This window comes from Megascapheus bottae, chromosome 16 (assembly GCF_031878675.1).
Source record: "Megascapheus bottae isolate mThoBot1 chromosome 16, mThoBot2.hap1, whole genome shotgun sequence".
In the NCBI taxonomy this organism is placed as follows: Eukaryota; Metazoa; Chordata; class Mammalia; order Rodentia; family Geomyidae; genus Megascapheus; species Megascapheus bottae.
The window spans coordinates 23,278,649-23,294,953 of record NC_143524.1 but is presented as its reverse complement, the minus strand read 5'-3'; the positions used below and the strand labels follow the sequence as shown (position 1 = coordinate 23,294,953).

The following is a 16,305-nucleotide window of genomic DNA, read 5'->3' as shown; positions in this document are numbered from 1 at the left end:
ACCCCACACCATTTTTTTACATTTTTTTATTTTTGCCCATCCTGGGTCTTGAACTCAGGGTCTGAGCACGGTCCTTGGGCTTTCTCAGGGCTAGAACTGCAGCACCACTTCCAGCTTTTCTTTTCTTATGTATGTGGTACCGAGGAATCAAACCCAGATCTTCATGCATGCTAGACAAGCACTCTACTACTTGGCCAAACTCCCAGCTCCACACTAATTTATTTTTAAAGCAATCCCTTACTTTCTGTCACCAATCAAGTCTATCTTGCATAATTTTTTTATTTTAGCTGACAATCTACGTATACTTCTGAGTCTAATCTTATATCGCCCTGCATCTACCAGAGTAACTGGCAGGTGACAGGCATCTGTTGAATATTCTTCAAGTGAATGCTTATTTATTCCACATTTGTTCTCTATCCTTAAGTTTATGAAAAAAAATCTGATGATTTTCTTCATTTCATGTAGAATAGTCAGTTCTTCTGATTATTACTTAGGGATATTCATCAATATTATCATTAAAATTCTACAAAAGCCATTGGCAAGCCTTGAGCAATCTATATCTTTGTGACAGATACTATAAAAAGCCAATTATATGAGTGTCATTCCACCTGTCTCTTAAACTTAAAATATAAAGTACTCAGAGATAGAATCCACAAGATTATAGGTGCTTTATGAAGTCTTGGTAAAACAAATAATCTATACAAATATCAATGTATATTTTTTAATCTAGTGCACTGTAGAGTTATGCAAGAGTAGGTGTCCTTATATGTTTGGAATGCTTAAGCCTTAGATTTGTAAGTACCTTAAATGGTTCCATAGCTTTTTGCTTTGGTAATTTTAGGAAAATTATTTATTCTGACAACCCATTATTATGTGACAATTATATAGCCAGGAACTAATCTTACCATAAGAATTGATATTGCTATTATGACCATTATATAGATATAGAAAGAATAGTATTGTACCATTCAGAAAGAAATGAAGAGACTTGGGCTGGGTGCAGTGGCTCACACCTGTAATCCTACGGACTCAGGAGTCTGAGATCTGAGGATCAAGGTTCAAAGCTAGCCAGGACACACAAGGACCTGATACTCTTATCTCTAATTAACCTTTAGAAACAGGAAATAGGTCTTGGCTCAAGGGTAAGGTGGTAGCCCTGAGCTGAAGAGCTCAGGAACAGCGCCCAGGCTTAGGGGTAGGGTGGTAGCCTTGAGCTGAAGAGCTCAGAGACAGTGCCTGGGGCCAAATGCAAGCCCCATGACCCCTCCCCCCAAAAAAGGAAAGAAAGAAGGAAGGAAGGAAGGAAGGAAGGAAGGAAGGAAGGAAGGAAGGAAGGAAGGAAGGAAGGAAAGGAAGGAAGGAAGGAAGGAAGGAAGGAAGGAAGGAAGGAAGGAAGGAAGGAAGGAAGGAAGAAAGGAAGAAAGGAAGGAAGGAAGAGACTTGGAAAAAATTATATTAAATAAAATAAACCAGACTCAGAAACAAAGTTATCTAGTCTTCTTCATTTCAGATAGATGATAGATAGATAGATAGATAGTTAGTACCTATAAGTTTCTATGTAAGTAAATATGTTGGGCAGTACACAAGTAGTTACAAATGTGTAACAGACTATATGGAGAGCTCAAATAGTATACTCTTTTAAAAAGGCTAGATCAAACATCAACAAAATCAACACCAGAAATTAGTGGGTGGAGGGGAACAAGAGGAAAGGTATAGGTTAACGAAGGCAGAGGGAGAATGCAGTCAAGAATTCATTATACATACCACAAAATTAAGAGAAGTAATGGAAGGGATTGGTCAAAAGGGGGTGATAATGTTGATGGAGGAGACACTGATACAGATGCTGTGAATTCATAAACTGCTTTGTTATATGACATCTCCTTTGTACAGCTACTTAATAATAATTTTTTCATATATTTTTATTGTAATTAATAGAAGGGTTACATTATATTCACCCGACAGAGGGTGCATTACTTCTTAATGATAATTTTTAAAATCTTAAAAAGAAATAACTTTCCCACCATCATCTGATTGGAAGTGGTGAGTCAGTAGTTAGATTAAAGCAGTCAGGCCATAATCCAACACCATCATGTGAGCAGGAGCTCAGTATAGAAGCAGTTGTAGAAGTAGAGAAGGGCCAATTCTTGGTTAGCCCTAATTCCAGATTCATCTCCACTACTGCTGAATCCTAGGTCCACGAAATAGAGTTTAAAAGCTCAAGGTCTACATTAAGCTTTTATTCATCCTTTTATTCCTCAAAAGCTTGTGTATACTATGCTTTAAATGTAATGTAAAAGAAATATATTGGAAGTAAACTCTAAAACTTGGTAGGGGGATGTTAGGGGAGGGAATGTGGGAGATAAACATGGGAGGGAGTAACAATGCCCAACAAGAAATGTACTCACCCACATTATATAAGTAACTGTAACCTCTGTGCACATCACTCTGACAATAAAATTAAAAATTTTAAAAAAGTAAATCCAGTGTTATGGTAGGATTATTTGTTGGCTTCGTAATAGTGCACTAAGAAATTCTGTTTGCAAAGTACAGGAACCTATGGGTTTCTAAAGTTTCCTCTAGAGGTGTCTTATATGCATAGTCTCCTAGAGCTTACCTTTCCAGATGGGCCCATTATTCACTTAACATCTGTTTTTTTTTCCTTTATAGAACTACCTGGACTCTGACAAACAAATGGAAATGGCTTGGAGGAGAATATTTCTGCATTACCAACATTAGCTTTAATTCTGATTTTTATGTTTCCAAATACTAAGCATCTTTTGTTATTCCTCTCAGTTTTAAAGGTAATTCAGACAATCCTATCTTTTGGGTGTGTGTGTGTGTGTGTGTGTGTGTGTGTGTGTGTGTGTGTGTGTGTTTGAGTAACAGAGGTCAAGAAATTTGGCCAATGATTGCACATGTAAGAACTAAGCACTTAAGATACCTGCATAGTATTTTTAATTTATTTCATTCTTTTAGCATCATAGTTACTTTATTTTGATACTCACTAGGTATGTTAAGTCAACTTCATGCTATTTGAAATTTTTGTTCATGCCTCCATATTCACTGATTGTTTTTCATCTCTTTGGAAAACAAGAAAACTTAAAGTATGGGATTAAAATATTAGTTTGTGTTGTGGAAGTTCCAAAGATGAAAACCTGATTCTCTGGGTCAACTTGCAAGTAAAATACACTAGAGGTCAATTCTGGATTTTAGAACATATTTTGGATGAGGAAAGGATCCAAAAATTATTTTGTTTGACCTGGCCTCGCAGCAGGCTCACTCCCTTTTGTGTCAATGCCCCTCTGTGGTTAATAGTGCTATTGGCATGGAGCACTATTGAAGATCCAAATGCTGTGCCTTAACTACAATGAGAGAAGCACTTCCTTTGTATATACCTAAGTGAAATATTAGTGAAGAAAGAAAGAGAAGAATGGAAAAAAAGAAATAATAAAGGGAAGGAAGGAGAAAGAAAACAGGGGAGGGATCAGGAAGGGGCAGAGGGAGGGAAGGAGAAGAAAAAGAACTTTAGCACCTTAAATTGAAAAACAATAAGACTTTCAAAAGAAGTCTTTTTTAATATATGTCATAGCAACAAATCTTTCCATAAGTTCCAATTTCATAATTGGAAGAGGTAAATTGGAAGTCATGATACTTACAAATCATATGTAGTTAACATTTTAATAAATGCTTATTCTAAAATGTGGTGATATAATCAAATGGATAATAAAATGCTAAAAATTCAAATTATTATCATGTATTCATCCCTCATTAAATCTCTGCTCTAGTTCATAAATGATGTGCACTCTAGAGTCATTACAAGTCACAATCCTTGGTTTTAGCGAAATTTACACATCAGGGTTTTTTTTTCAAGTTTAACTTTGAAATAACTTTAACTGAGAGCAATAAAAATTCATATATTTTTCCAAAAAGAAGTTTTGCATTAATGATCTGCTGTGATTTATAAAACTATTGATAATTAAGGGTTTAACTCTTTAGGAGTATCAAACAGGTCTTGATAGTAAAATACAAGGTAATTTATCCCTTACCCATACTTCTGAAGAAAAAATGAAAACACTGAACAAATGAGAAAGCATCCTAAATCCTATTTTATCCCAGAGGTCAGACACTATATCAGAAAACAGCTGTGAGCTAGAAAAGCTAGGTCAATAGCATCAAGAAATTGTAATTCCTCTGGGGTTAATGTGGTGAAACACTAAAGCATCATATTCATTCATGTGGATAAGGAGAAAAAAATCTCAATTATACTCCATTCAAGGTATTTACACTATGTTAAAGATCTTAAACAAAAACTACACATTCTAATGTATGTCATAAATGCCAAATTAGCATAGCTAATCAAGGATGTTTGTAAGCATTTCATTTAGACATTTAGACAAGGATATTTGTAAGCATTCCATTACAGACAAGATTATAGAACAATTAAGACTTCCCACCCAGAATAATTACTGAGTCTATCATACAGTGGTATTACCTTTAAAGTATAGCAATCAGAAAGCAAATGTTATCTTTAGGGGGACTAATGATTGTGTTGCGGGAGTGTCCTGTGTGGAAATGTTCCAGGCTCCCAGGTAGGGGTAAAAGAGTTGTAATAGTCCTGTACTCTGCAGCTTATTTCCTATCAAAAGGTAGACAGATAAATGAAAAAACAAATGAGTAAACAGGATAGTGCCAAGCGCTATAGAGGAAATAAAACAAGCCTCTGACTGGGGACTACTTCAGATAACTTTCTACTAAGAATCTATACCCTAAGCACTGTTTCTAAGTACTTAACTACCAAGCAACTTGTACTACAATGATTTTCCCACCAGTACTATTCCAAATGTTCTAATGCAAATATTAATTCACATCATCTTAGGAAAATCTCAGAAAGTTATTATTACTCTAAATTTATACATGATAAATGGGAGAAGAAGAGTTAAACTGTGAGGCCAATGTTCACACAGCCGGGAAGAACTTAGACCAGCAAATCTGGCTGCCAGTCAGGACACTACCTTCTGTATTCTGCTGTCAGCTGCATCCATTAATTGTCTCATCAAATTCTAATAGCCTTCATTAAAGGAATTATATTTCATAGTTCAAAGGAACAACAAAAACGAGCTGGGAGTTTGACCTAGTGGTAGAGTGCTTGCCTAGCACACATGAAGACCTGAGTTTGATTTCTCGGTATGGGATGTTTGTTTCTTTGGAGATTAGTTTGGGAATGATTCATTTTTTTGAGCTGTTGATATATTTTAGATATGAGGCCTTTGTGTGTTGTGTGATCATCGCCCCATTTGTAAGGAAATGGAAAGACTTAGAAAAAATCATATTAAGTGGAGTAAGCCAGACTGAAAGGAACATAGGCTCAATGGTTTCCCTCATTTGTCATAATCAGTAGAAACCTTGGGCTCTCCTAGCAGAGATTTACAATAGAGCAAAACCTAGATACATAAGGCAATATAGGATGATGCTAAATGAAAGGACCTGTAGGATATAGAAACAAAAGCCATATAATGAGTGATTATTGTCCTTAATGTACTATGTTATCTCTCATCTCTTTTGCTGTCCCTTGGTTAACTCATAATGTTATAGCATTTTACCTTTTTTTCTGATATATTGTATATATGTTTATTTGGTTATTTGAAATAGGATAGAGAAGAGGGGAAAACAAGATGAGTGGTGGGAATAGGGGGAGGCAAATGGGGACCAAGACATGAGAAAGGGTAGCAATGTTTATGAAGTAATGCAACTTCTATCTGGTGAAAATAATGTAACCCTTCTATTAATTACAATAAAAATTATATGAAAAAAAGAAATCCACAGGGTTTTTAGTCTCAAACATTTCATACAGTGTACATTTAACTTGTAATATAATATTAAGCATGATACTTCATTATTTGATCTTAGAATAATGATTTCATTTTATTGGATCTCAATTCATTCTTCTGTACTTTGAGGTATAGAAAAGTAAATAAATTATCTGCAAACTAATTTATGTAATAGAATGTAAAAACTTTGGTAAAATATTGAAATATATAATTTATAATAAACACATCTGTTGTTCTGTGCTAAACAAAAATAATAACCAAATATATACTAAATTCTAGAATAATAAACAACTTTGGAAAGTACAAAATTATTTTTGAAAATGTTTATGTTTTATATTTTTTATAATGTTATCCTATGCACATTCTTTTGTGTGTGTGTGTGTGTGTGTGTGTGTGTGTGTGTGTGTGTGTGTTTGCATGTGCACACCTGTAGGGCTTGAACTCATGGCCTGGGCACTGAGAATTTTCACTTAGCATTTTGCTGGTACTCTACCCCTTGAGTCATAGCCCTACTTCTGGATTTTTGCTGGCTAATTGGACATTAGAGTCTTATGGACTTTACTTCATGGGCTGGTTCAAACCATTATCCTTGATATCTGGATCCTGAGTAGCTAGGATTATAGGCTTGATCCACTGGTGCCCACCTCAATTCACTTTTACCACAAAACATTCAAGTACATCCCTAATTTGGGAACTAAAATAGCTAACCAAACATCCTTTCTGCTTCCCACAGTTGTTTCACTTTAGTGTGCAAGTAAGTTGAAATATTTGTGTATAACTTATACATGTCAAATATATCCACGGACATATATTTTGAGAAGGAAAGACACTGTTGTAGGCATTGTTTCTTGTGCTGCTCAGCATCCTTTAACATCTTCTGTCAACCCAATCTGGGTGACTTTCTGAATGCCAGCCCTTGTTTAGTCAGAGTCTATGTGATTCCAATGAAGCTGTCTCCATCTCCAATCCAGGACTGGAGCACTTGGCCTGGTCTAAGTCAATGAGCACATTGCTGTGAGGTGTCAGGCATGTGCATGTGTATATACACATACTTGCTTTCTATGCAAAAGGACATTTTCAATTGAACAATAAATCAAGAAGTAATTTAAGCTAGTCATTTACCAGAGATCAGTAGTATGGTAAGAAAAATTCTGAAAATGATTCTTAAAAATGGCCTCTACCAATCCCTGGAGTCTGTAGTGAGGAATATCACTCTTGATAATGTTATATAGCCCAGCTGATGGTAAAATACAAAGATTCTTGGGGTGAGGGTAATCATCATCTTGTGGCAGGCAGAAGGAGCTCTTAGTCCTTGAAGCACAGGGAAGATTGGACACACCATATTCCATTAAACAATACGAACTCCTTTAGGAGGATGACAGCCACGAAATCAGAGACATCTGTCTTACATCTACAAGGAATTGAATTGGATCAACAACCTGGAATTCGTTGGAAGCCAGCCCTTTCCCAGAACCTCCAGATAAAAGTCAAGGCCACCAGCACTTCAATTTCAGCCATAAGAAGCCCTAGGAAGAAAATCCAGTTAAGCCTATTGGGACTTCTGACCCGTAGAAGGTCAGAAAAATACAAATGGATCTTTTTAAAAAAAAATAGCTAAATATGTGTCATTTTTGTCCATGGTAACAGATATCTAGTAAGCAACTATTGTTACAATGGCAAGTGGTATGAATTTTAGGGCAATAACCTTATTATTCAAACATTCACATTATAGTGAGAGAAAGATATTAGATATACTTTATTATTAAGTTTTGAACAAGGAAAGATAAGCCATAATGAGCATTTTACAAGATATTTAAGTATAATAATAATAATATTTATGTCTCTCATATATATGTGTGAATATATATATATATTATGTGGACTCTCATAATTATATTCATCTGTGTGTACAGGCCTGTAAAAAAGGATCATTCCAGCCAGGTACAAGTGGCTTATGCCTGTAATCCTAGCTACTCAGAAGGCTGAGATCTGAGGAACTCAGTTTGAAGCCAGCCTGGGGATTAACCATTTAAAAACTAAAACTGGTACCATGGTTCAAAAGGTACCGTGCTAGCCTTGAGCACAAACTGGCTTAGGGCCAGCACCCAGGTCCTGAGTTCAAGCCCCACGACCGGCAAAAAGAAATAAATAAGAAAGGATCCCTCCAATCTAACGCACAAATGAGCACATACATATCCAAACACATGCACATACTTTTTTTAGATGTATTTTCTATGAATAAGTCAGAAGAATCTCAGATTTAGAAAGTTACTTTTTACTCTTTCAAGTTTGGTAAGTGTTCATACATCCAATTTATCATTTTTAAAAACCAAAGTTCTCCCTTCTATACAATTTCACTGAATTTGACTCTATTTTGTTATTCTTAGTGGAAAACTTCAAATATAGGTTACTCAAAAGCTCAGTTCAAATTTCTCTATTAGAAGTACATTGAATACATCCACCTGCTGTTAGAATGAGAAGCTAATATTATAGTAGGTTACTCTGTATAATGCTTTCTAAAGATAATAATATGAATTTTCAATCACTGAAGAAACACTGGATGTCTAGTTCTAGACAAAGGCTCCAGATTTTTAAAAAAAAAATTCTTAATGAGTTGCTAGGTTAGCTCATGAGTATATCCAAGTAATTTGTTCTCTGAAGATTTCTCCAAATAATTATAGCTAACAGGAAGACATGATAGTTGGAGAGCAAAGAACAGGAAAAAATGGTGGTCAAAGAGATACAATGTGTTTGGTAAAGCAGATGTAATTTAATAAAGACTTTTCTTTCAAAGGAAATGAAAAGCTTCTGGAGGATTAGGAGCTGTAGACTTTCATGACCAGTATGATCTTTTAGTAAAGACTGAAAGTGAGGTAGGGGCATAAAGAGATAGACAAGCTACAGACCTAAACTACCACTCTTATGGAAGGTCGTAGCATTCTCTTATCCAATTCTATGTGTGTGTGATCATTTAATAATACCTCTATTTCTGTCTCCTCCTTTTCTAACATCATGACTTTTAACCACCACTGTTTTAATACTAGACACACTATCAGAGCTAGGATATTAAAGAAGGAAAAAATAGAGCCCTAAATAGTCCTATTTAAGAACAGGCAATATGGAGTAGAATAGGAAGATAGTACAATTTTTAAAGTGAAAATTAAGAAGATGAATTGGAAGTTTTGATAACTTATGTATGAAAACAGGGATGAAACTAATCATAAAATGCTTAACTGTCTTTAATAAAGCCAATCACCAGTAGCTCATGTCTGTAACCCTGGCTACTCAGAAGGCTGAGATTTGAGGATCATGGTTTGAAGTCAGCCAAGGTAGAAAAGTCCCCCAATTAGACATAAACATGTATGTTTACATGTATATGTAGATAAGTATATATTTATATACCCAAACTCAAACAGGCCAACAATATTATATCAGCCAATCTCAGGATATTTGACCCATTTAATAAAAAAACCAAAAATATATTTTCATTTACCTAGAATAGAAAATAATTTCACAGTCTTAAATATCAAGACAGGCTCATATAAAATATGAGAGCTAAAGGAGAATTCTTTTTTGCTTTTTTTGACAGTCCCAGGACTTGAATTCATGATCTGAGCATTAGTCTTGGGTTTACTTAAGGCTAAAGCTCTAACACTTGAACCACAGCACCATTTCTAGCTTTTTCTGTGTGTGTGGTACCAGGTTATTGGGCATACTAGACAAGCACTCTACCACTAGGCACCAGGAAAATTCTTCAAACCGAGAAAGTAATATACTCTAACATAAAAATTTATTCCTATAAAGAATAATTCGATTTAGAAAGTACTGAAAATATGTTAATATTTATTTTTGTGTATTAGTAAGGGTTCTAGAAATAAGAATTGGAACTGTGAGGATCTTAACTGCTCATTTTCCAATCTATTATTAAAACTGACCTGTTCATTCACTATCTCTATAAGAGTTGTACTGATATTTACTAAACAAAGTTCAAAGCAAAATCATGGTTACAGATTACCATTAACTATATACAAAACTACATAGACACTTTAAAAGAGTAATAAATCATATGTAACAGATTACCCAAGAAAATAAGAATATGACTCTTTCCATTTTAATAAGCAGTTTACTACAATTTATAATTATGTAGATATGACCATTATTTTGTTTATGTATAGAATTCATGATTGTTTTTCTTTCTTTGAAAAGGAAGAGACTATAATAGTTTCTTTAGTGCATTTCAAATCTGCTAAGACAGAAACCTTGAATACAGAAAAAAAGCATGTCACTTCTTTTAAGCTTCATTTCCTCTGTTACCACGGGAAAGGGACCTGTTAAATGCTGACCAATGAAATATAGTTTAGATTTATATTCTTTTGGAATTGTAAATGTAATAAAGTGAGAACCAAATGCTCAGTATTTATTTTATGCCAATCCTAGCCAGACTTAATTATAGTAGAAGGACTGGTTTTACTGCAATTGTAAAAATGTAAATAAGGCTTTAAAACTGACACCCAAATTATATTTTATAAATGAAGCTTTGATTTTAATTTAAACAATTCCTTTAGGGCATTATGTGCATTATTCAAACTGTTCTGCATCCGTTATGACTGAAATAGTTGCTAAACTTCAGGAGACAAGGGACAGAAACACCTGTTTTTGACCAAATTTCATCTCCTAATGATGATAATTATTTTAAGCACTAGATTAACTTCCACATATAAAGACTGAAGCTATTTGAAAGTTTAAATTATCAGATAAAAGCTTATTTTTAAATTGTAAGTGGAAAATGTGAACTCAAATGAACTAGAGCCTTGCCTATTTTATCTTAAATATTCTTATGACTAAAGTATGCATCAATACCTAAATTTTTTAAATTTTTTCTAATTTGTATTGATTTTCCCTATTGCAGATGAAACACTCAATTATTAAAAGTTGGCAAATAACTGTCAAATAAAACCTAAGAACTTAGTAAAAAGCTGTCAATATTTTGATATGTTTTCTTCAAATCACCTGTCCATCTGCTGAGCTGTCTTTACCTTTTTCTGTATAAAATGAGGAAAATGCTCCATATATTTTGTCACTCCCTTTTACAAAAAATTTAGTATCTGAACTCAACAGACATTCAAGAATGTTTTAATGAAAAACAATCAAAAGATTTATAGATCTGTTCTCTCCAAAGAGTGAAGTACATGCCAAGTTGAGTCATGAAGAGAAATGTCAATGGCCACTGGTGGCAGCTGCTGGCTTCCCTGGGAAGGACAGGACTGGTTAGGAGTACAGAAGCTAGCAAACCCCTCAGCAGCCCCACAAAGTCACTGGTGGGAAAAGAACAAAGGCCTTTCCAGTGCAACTAACACAGATGTGCCCAAAGGCGAACTGTCAGAAACAGTTAAGATGACAGCTACTCACAGTTCATTATTTCCTTCTCACAGGTCACTGGGTGACAAGCTGGGTCAGCACACTTTGTTGGCTGGCCCAGTCCTTCCCCACCCCCTATTCAATTTAAATACTGTTAAAGCGCTACACCAATGTAAACAAACACATTCCAGACACTTAAAAGATGCCAGAACATGGCATTTGTTTTTACTTTGGACCAAAGTTGGAATTACATGTACACATAACTTACTTTATTGAAGCAAGAAGGGAACAAAAATATTTTCTGAAGGTGGGATTTAAGAAAATATACACCACTGTGAGCTAAGAAACTACATGTAAAATCTTATGTAGTTCAGGAATTTTGCTTTTTCAATGAGAAAAAGAATTTCCTCCTATTAAAGAAAAGATAATTATCAAACTGTTTCCCAATAGTTGACCATGTGAAATTTAAAGAAAATGATCCTGTAGCTAGGAGAATCTTTATTTTCATTATGTTTTAGAGTGTGTATGAAATGCATAAGTCTTGCTTAAAGGGAAAAATTAGAAATACTTCATCAATCCAAATGCAAATAGTCAATTCAACTCTGACATGATGTAAGACAAATGTAATGTCAATAATGATTTTATATCACTATTTGCTATGTCATCTGTTATGATAATGAAAAATTAAAACTATGGGAAGGAAGGCAGTTTACAGATCTACATAGATCCAAGTTCAAATCCTAATACCTCCCCAGCCAGCTGTATGAATGGGCAGGTAAGGCTTGAGTTTCTGTATCATAACTGATTATAAGACTAAATCCATCATCAGATTATGATGTCAAAATACAAATCAATTTCTCATGATGTTATGAGAATAAGTCCATATGAGAACAACTAATCATGGAGTAAATATTCAACAAATTTCAGCCATTCATTTCCTGTCACTAAACTAAATCATCAAAGCCTGAAAGTCTTAAATGTTCACAATGTTATAGGCATATTACAAAAGGACTTCCAAGAATCTCTTATTTAAGGGCACATTTCTTAAATCAGCAGATTTAGACAGTTGGAAGCAAGAAGAAATCAGTAGTTCACAATTTCTCTATTTCCTACTTTTTCTTTACTGTTTATGAACAACTGACTATATTGCTATGCTTCTCATTTTTCCATTTCTAAATTATTCTACCTTACTTCAAGGTTCCCTGTCTAAGATATTCATTTAAACTAGTAACATCCAATTCAAGGGTTGAGGATCTGGAAAGAATGGTGAGACAAGAACATAAATGGTCAAGCATTATACAATGCAAAGCAAGATTGGTTCAAATAGGTCTGCCTTAAATTGATGGCTGAGTGACTCTAGCCAAGTAATTTTAATCACTCCATGCCTCATTGCTCTCATTAGTAAAGTAAAGATGATTCCTCTGTTTATTGCCCTGTTAGTATTGTGAAAACATGTTCTTAAAGCACTGAACACAGTAAATTTATCACTTATAGTGGGTAATGCTATTATTTTCACCTGTTATGTGCTATCACAAGAAGAATCACAATCTGTTTTTCCCCAAATTAAGCTATTGTGATACTTCCTCACACTCTCAGATACTTCTTAGGAAGTACAACTATAAATAGGCATGGGTGTGTGTCTCCATTATCCAATCATTTTAAAATTAAATATTCTTTGTTCAGATTCTTTACTTATAATTTTTTCTCAATGTCATAAAAGCCTATTTCTCTTTCACATTTCTGAAATTCATATTTTTACATAATTCATTTGTTTCGTGCAGTGACATTTTTTCTTTACCTGAATTTCCATTGAGAAAAGCAAGAAAATACAAAGCTTTTCTTGAAGCTACAGTGATAAAACATGCAGATTTTCTTCCTAACAGGACAAATTCAGCATTGCATTCTAATTTTGCTCCATAATGCCATCTTCAAAAATAAAAGGAAGATTATTGAAATGAGTTTTCAGTCATTTTTTTTGTTTGTTTGCTTTTGTTTTGATTTGATTTCCTCAGTTGTGAGGGTAAAAATCAGGGCTTGGGCAAAGTGCCTGAGCATTTTTGCTCAAGGCTAGCACTCTATCACTTTGAGCAGTGTCATTTCAGGTCTTCTGGTAGTTAATTGGAGATAAGAGTCTCTCAGACTTTGCTGAATCTCATTCTCCTGAGTAGAAAAGATAACAGACCTGAACAGCTGAGGTCCAGCTAACACTAGATTTTTTTTTTGCTTCTGGAATTTTCCATTTTCTATTTTTGGACCATAACTGACACTGGTAACTAATTGTAACTATGGATAAGCCGTGCTATTGTATTATCCCTGTTAAACATTCTCTTCTATCTGTACTTGTGTTAAGAACATTTCTACACTTACCACTTTATTTCTAGAAATTTAAAAATCTTGTTTAGTTCTAACAACACAGGTTATAGTGCTATGGTAGCTGGCACCTAAGCCTCTTGAGAGGGGCAAAGAGTCACTCCTGGTATATTTTCCTCTCATGTTCAAGCATCAGAATGTACTACTTCAGGAAAAATATAAAAACATAATGTAGAAGCCAGGTCTCTACATCACACAAGCCTGCTACCCTCTGAAAGAAAAAGAGAAAAATCACAGGGTAGAAGGTTAGTCATCACAGGGGCAAGGTTCAACACTAGGCAACTCCATACAGATTTCAAGGTTCTGAAAGCAGGAGTAACTTGTTCCTCCTCCTCCCTGACTACGGATCAGGACAGTGTCTCAGAAAAGATAGAGAGAAGCCACATCCGCTTTGTGATTCTATGAAACTGGATCAACAACAAACTCATGAGTAGTATACCGCATTTCCCTGAGCCCTGGTCTTTCCTGAGTTCCTACTCTAGATGCAAACATCTTAGAGATGGTTCTCAAGGGGCTACCATTGTAGTGACACAGGAATCACAAGGAGTGTGCCTATATGTAAAACAAGGCCTGGCTGTGTAACTGCAGCCTGTGGTCATATGGACAAGCATCAGAGATCTGAGAACCTTGTGTGTGATTAATGACCCTAAATTATTAGAACATCCAGGACCTCCTCATAGGAGGATACAGACCATTTCTAAAGGTGTTCTTTGTTTCTGTGCCGTACCATGAAAATAACTGTTTTAAATATAAATTAAAGATATAATAAATTGAAGAGGAGCTTTTGCTACGTAATAGGCAAAAAGATGGCTTTCCTATCAAACTTCCAGTTAGGAATACACAATTTAAAATGAATGTAGAAAAAATGATAAAACAAGCAAACAAACAAATAAATAAAAAGAATGTAGAGCCCAGCATGGTGGTTCACGCCTGTAATCCTAGCTACTCAGGAGGCTGAGATCTGAGGATCTCGGTTGAAAGCCAGCCCAGGCACTGAAGTCCATGAGACTGTCTTCAGTTAATCACTAGAAAACCAGATGTGGCGCTGTGGTTCAAGGGATAGGGCAGTAGCCTTGTGCTGAAAAGCTCAGCAACAATGCCCAGGCCCAGAGTTCTAGCCCCACGACTGATTAAATAAATAAATAAAAAGAAAAAAAGAATGTAAAATAATCATTAATTAAAATCAATATTTGAAAAGTTTCAAAGTTCGTTTTTCCTTTAAAATTCAAGTGACATTCCTCATTGCAATAAACATATTTAAAATTAGGAGTCCCTTGAAACTTTAGTGAGATGGTATGCAAGAATTGTTTTACTCACTTTTAGTCAAAAGTAATTTCAATAATTACAGCTTAAAATTGCTGCTTATGAAGTCATTTTGTGGTTTTGATCAAAGCCAACAAAGAAGAAAAAACCTTAGTTTTCAATTAAGCACATAAGAAAAATGATTTCCATTTTCTAACCTATGATAATTTTCATTTCACTGGGAATCACTGATGTTAATTTGTTGACCTATCACTATTTTAGACATGGAAGCACACTCCTCCTCAGAACTAAATATAATGTTCTCATGAAAAATAAAAATGATTTTCAGGGCATATGGCTTTCTTAAAATACCTTGGCACTTTCATAATTGAGTATATGTTCAGTAATGCTCTGGATTAATTATGTTATTATAATATATTTTAGGGAAAACTGCTTTCCAGGAAAGCAATCCATCCCAAGTAAATTCACAAATGATAACATATATCAATCCTTAACAACATACATATAAATGTCACCTCTCTTCATTGAAAGTGACCCTAAAACTACTATGCTCAAAGAGCCAAAAGGCTTTTGAAATATTTTAACCATCATCAAAGAAATCAGTCTTACATGAAACTGAAGGAAAGCATCGAATGTCATTGAGCAATGCCACTCATTCCCATCAGCATCCTACCTCTGAGCAGAAGCCTTGGGATGTTTCTCTTCCAGTTTCCTCACCAGTGCCACCATCAGCTGCTCTGTCTCCTCAAGAGAACCTTCTGGCACTGCATGGGTGTCAGATAATTCTGGCAATGGCTTCAGAGAAGAGTTGCTGGGACATTTTTTCAAAATCTAATAAATGGAATAAAAGAATAATATAGTTTGTTTTCATTGAGTGGAAATATCTGAATTATATATGCCAAAAATATAACAAGCCCCACAGCTCCTTCAGGTTGTACGTAGCAACAAAACAAACAACAACAATAGCAAAAAAAGAAAAAAAAATCAAACATCAGACATGGCCAGGACAAAAGGAGGGAATCCTAAGAAAAGGCCAGTGCATCTCTAATTAATAAAATAGTGTGTATATAGATACATATGGTATTCATAGGACTGTATGGTGTTCATATGTCTTTCATACTCATTTTAAACAATCACTAACAAGATGTGGATTCAAGCTTGTTTTCTGAAAGCAACTGGAACATTTTTTTTCCAGAGCATATTTTAGAGACAAGTTTCTATCTTGCCTCTTGGCTCACTAAACTGACCTCTTTTGTCACACTTCTGCCACATTCTTGATGTTCTGTGGTCCAGATACCATGGTGAATGTGAAACTCAGTCTGGGTCACATCCATGTTTGTGTTTAGCTCCTCTAGATAGGTCAGAACAAACTGAGGATAAGCCTGCAAGAAAAGGAGAGGGGAAGAATTAAAGTAGCACCAACCTCATAAGTTATAACAAAACAACAAAAAGGAGTTCATTTGGAAGAATGAGAAGTCAAATTAGT

The 16,305-nt window shown here is 34.8% G+C and overlaps 2 protein-coding genes across 2 annotated transcripts in view; both read right to left on the bottom strand.

The window, feature by feature from the left end:
- LOC150053023 (doublecortin domain-containing protein 1-like) overlaps positions 1-15,650 on the bottom strand; it is a 123,110-nt gene extending 107,460 nt beyond the window's left edge. Inside the window, exon 1 of the mRNA XM_090347957.1 lies at positions 15,493-15,650. Within this exon, the coding sequence (XP_090204083.1) occupies positions 15,493-15,548 (56 nt within the window). The 5' untranslated portion in view covers positions 15,549-15,650. The remainder of the gene's footprint in view (positions 1-15,492) is intronic.
- Positions 15,651-16,036: 386 nt separating this feature from the next.
- Positions 16,037-16,305, bottom strand: part of LOC150053022 (doublecortin domain-containing protein 1-like) — a 32,282-nt gene continuing 32,013 nt past the window's right edge. The window contains exon 6 of the mRNA XM_090349246.1: positions 16,037-16,201. Within this exon, the coding sequence (XP_090205372.1) occupies positions 16,037-16,201 (165 nt within the window). The remainder of the gene's footprint in view (positions 16,202-16,305) is intronic.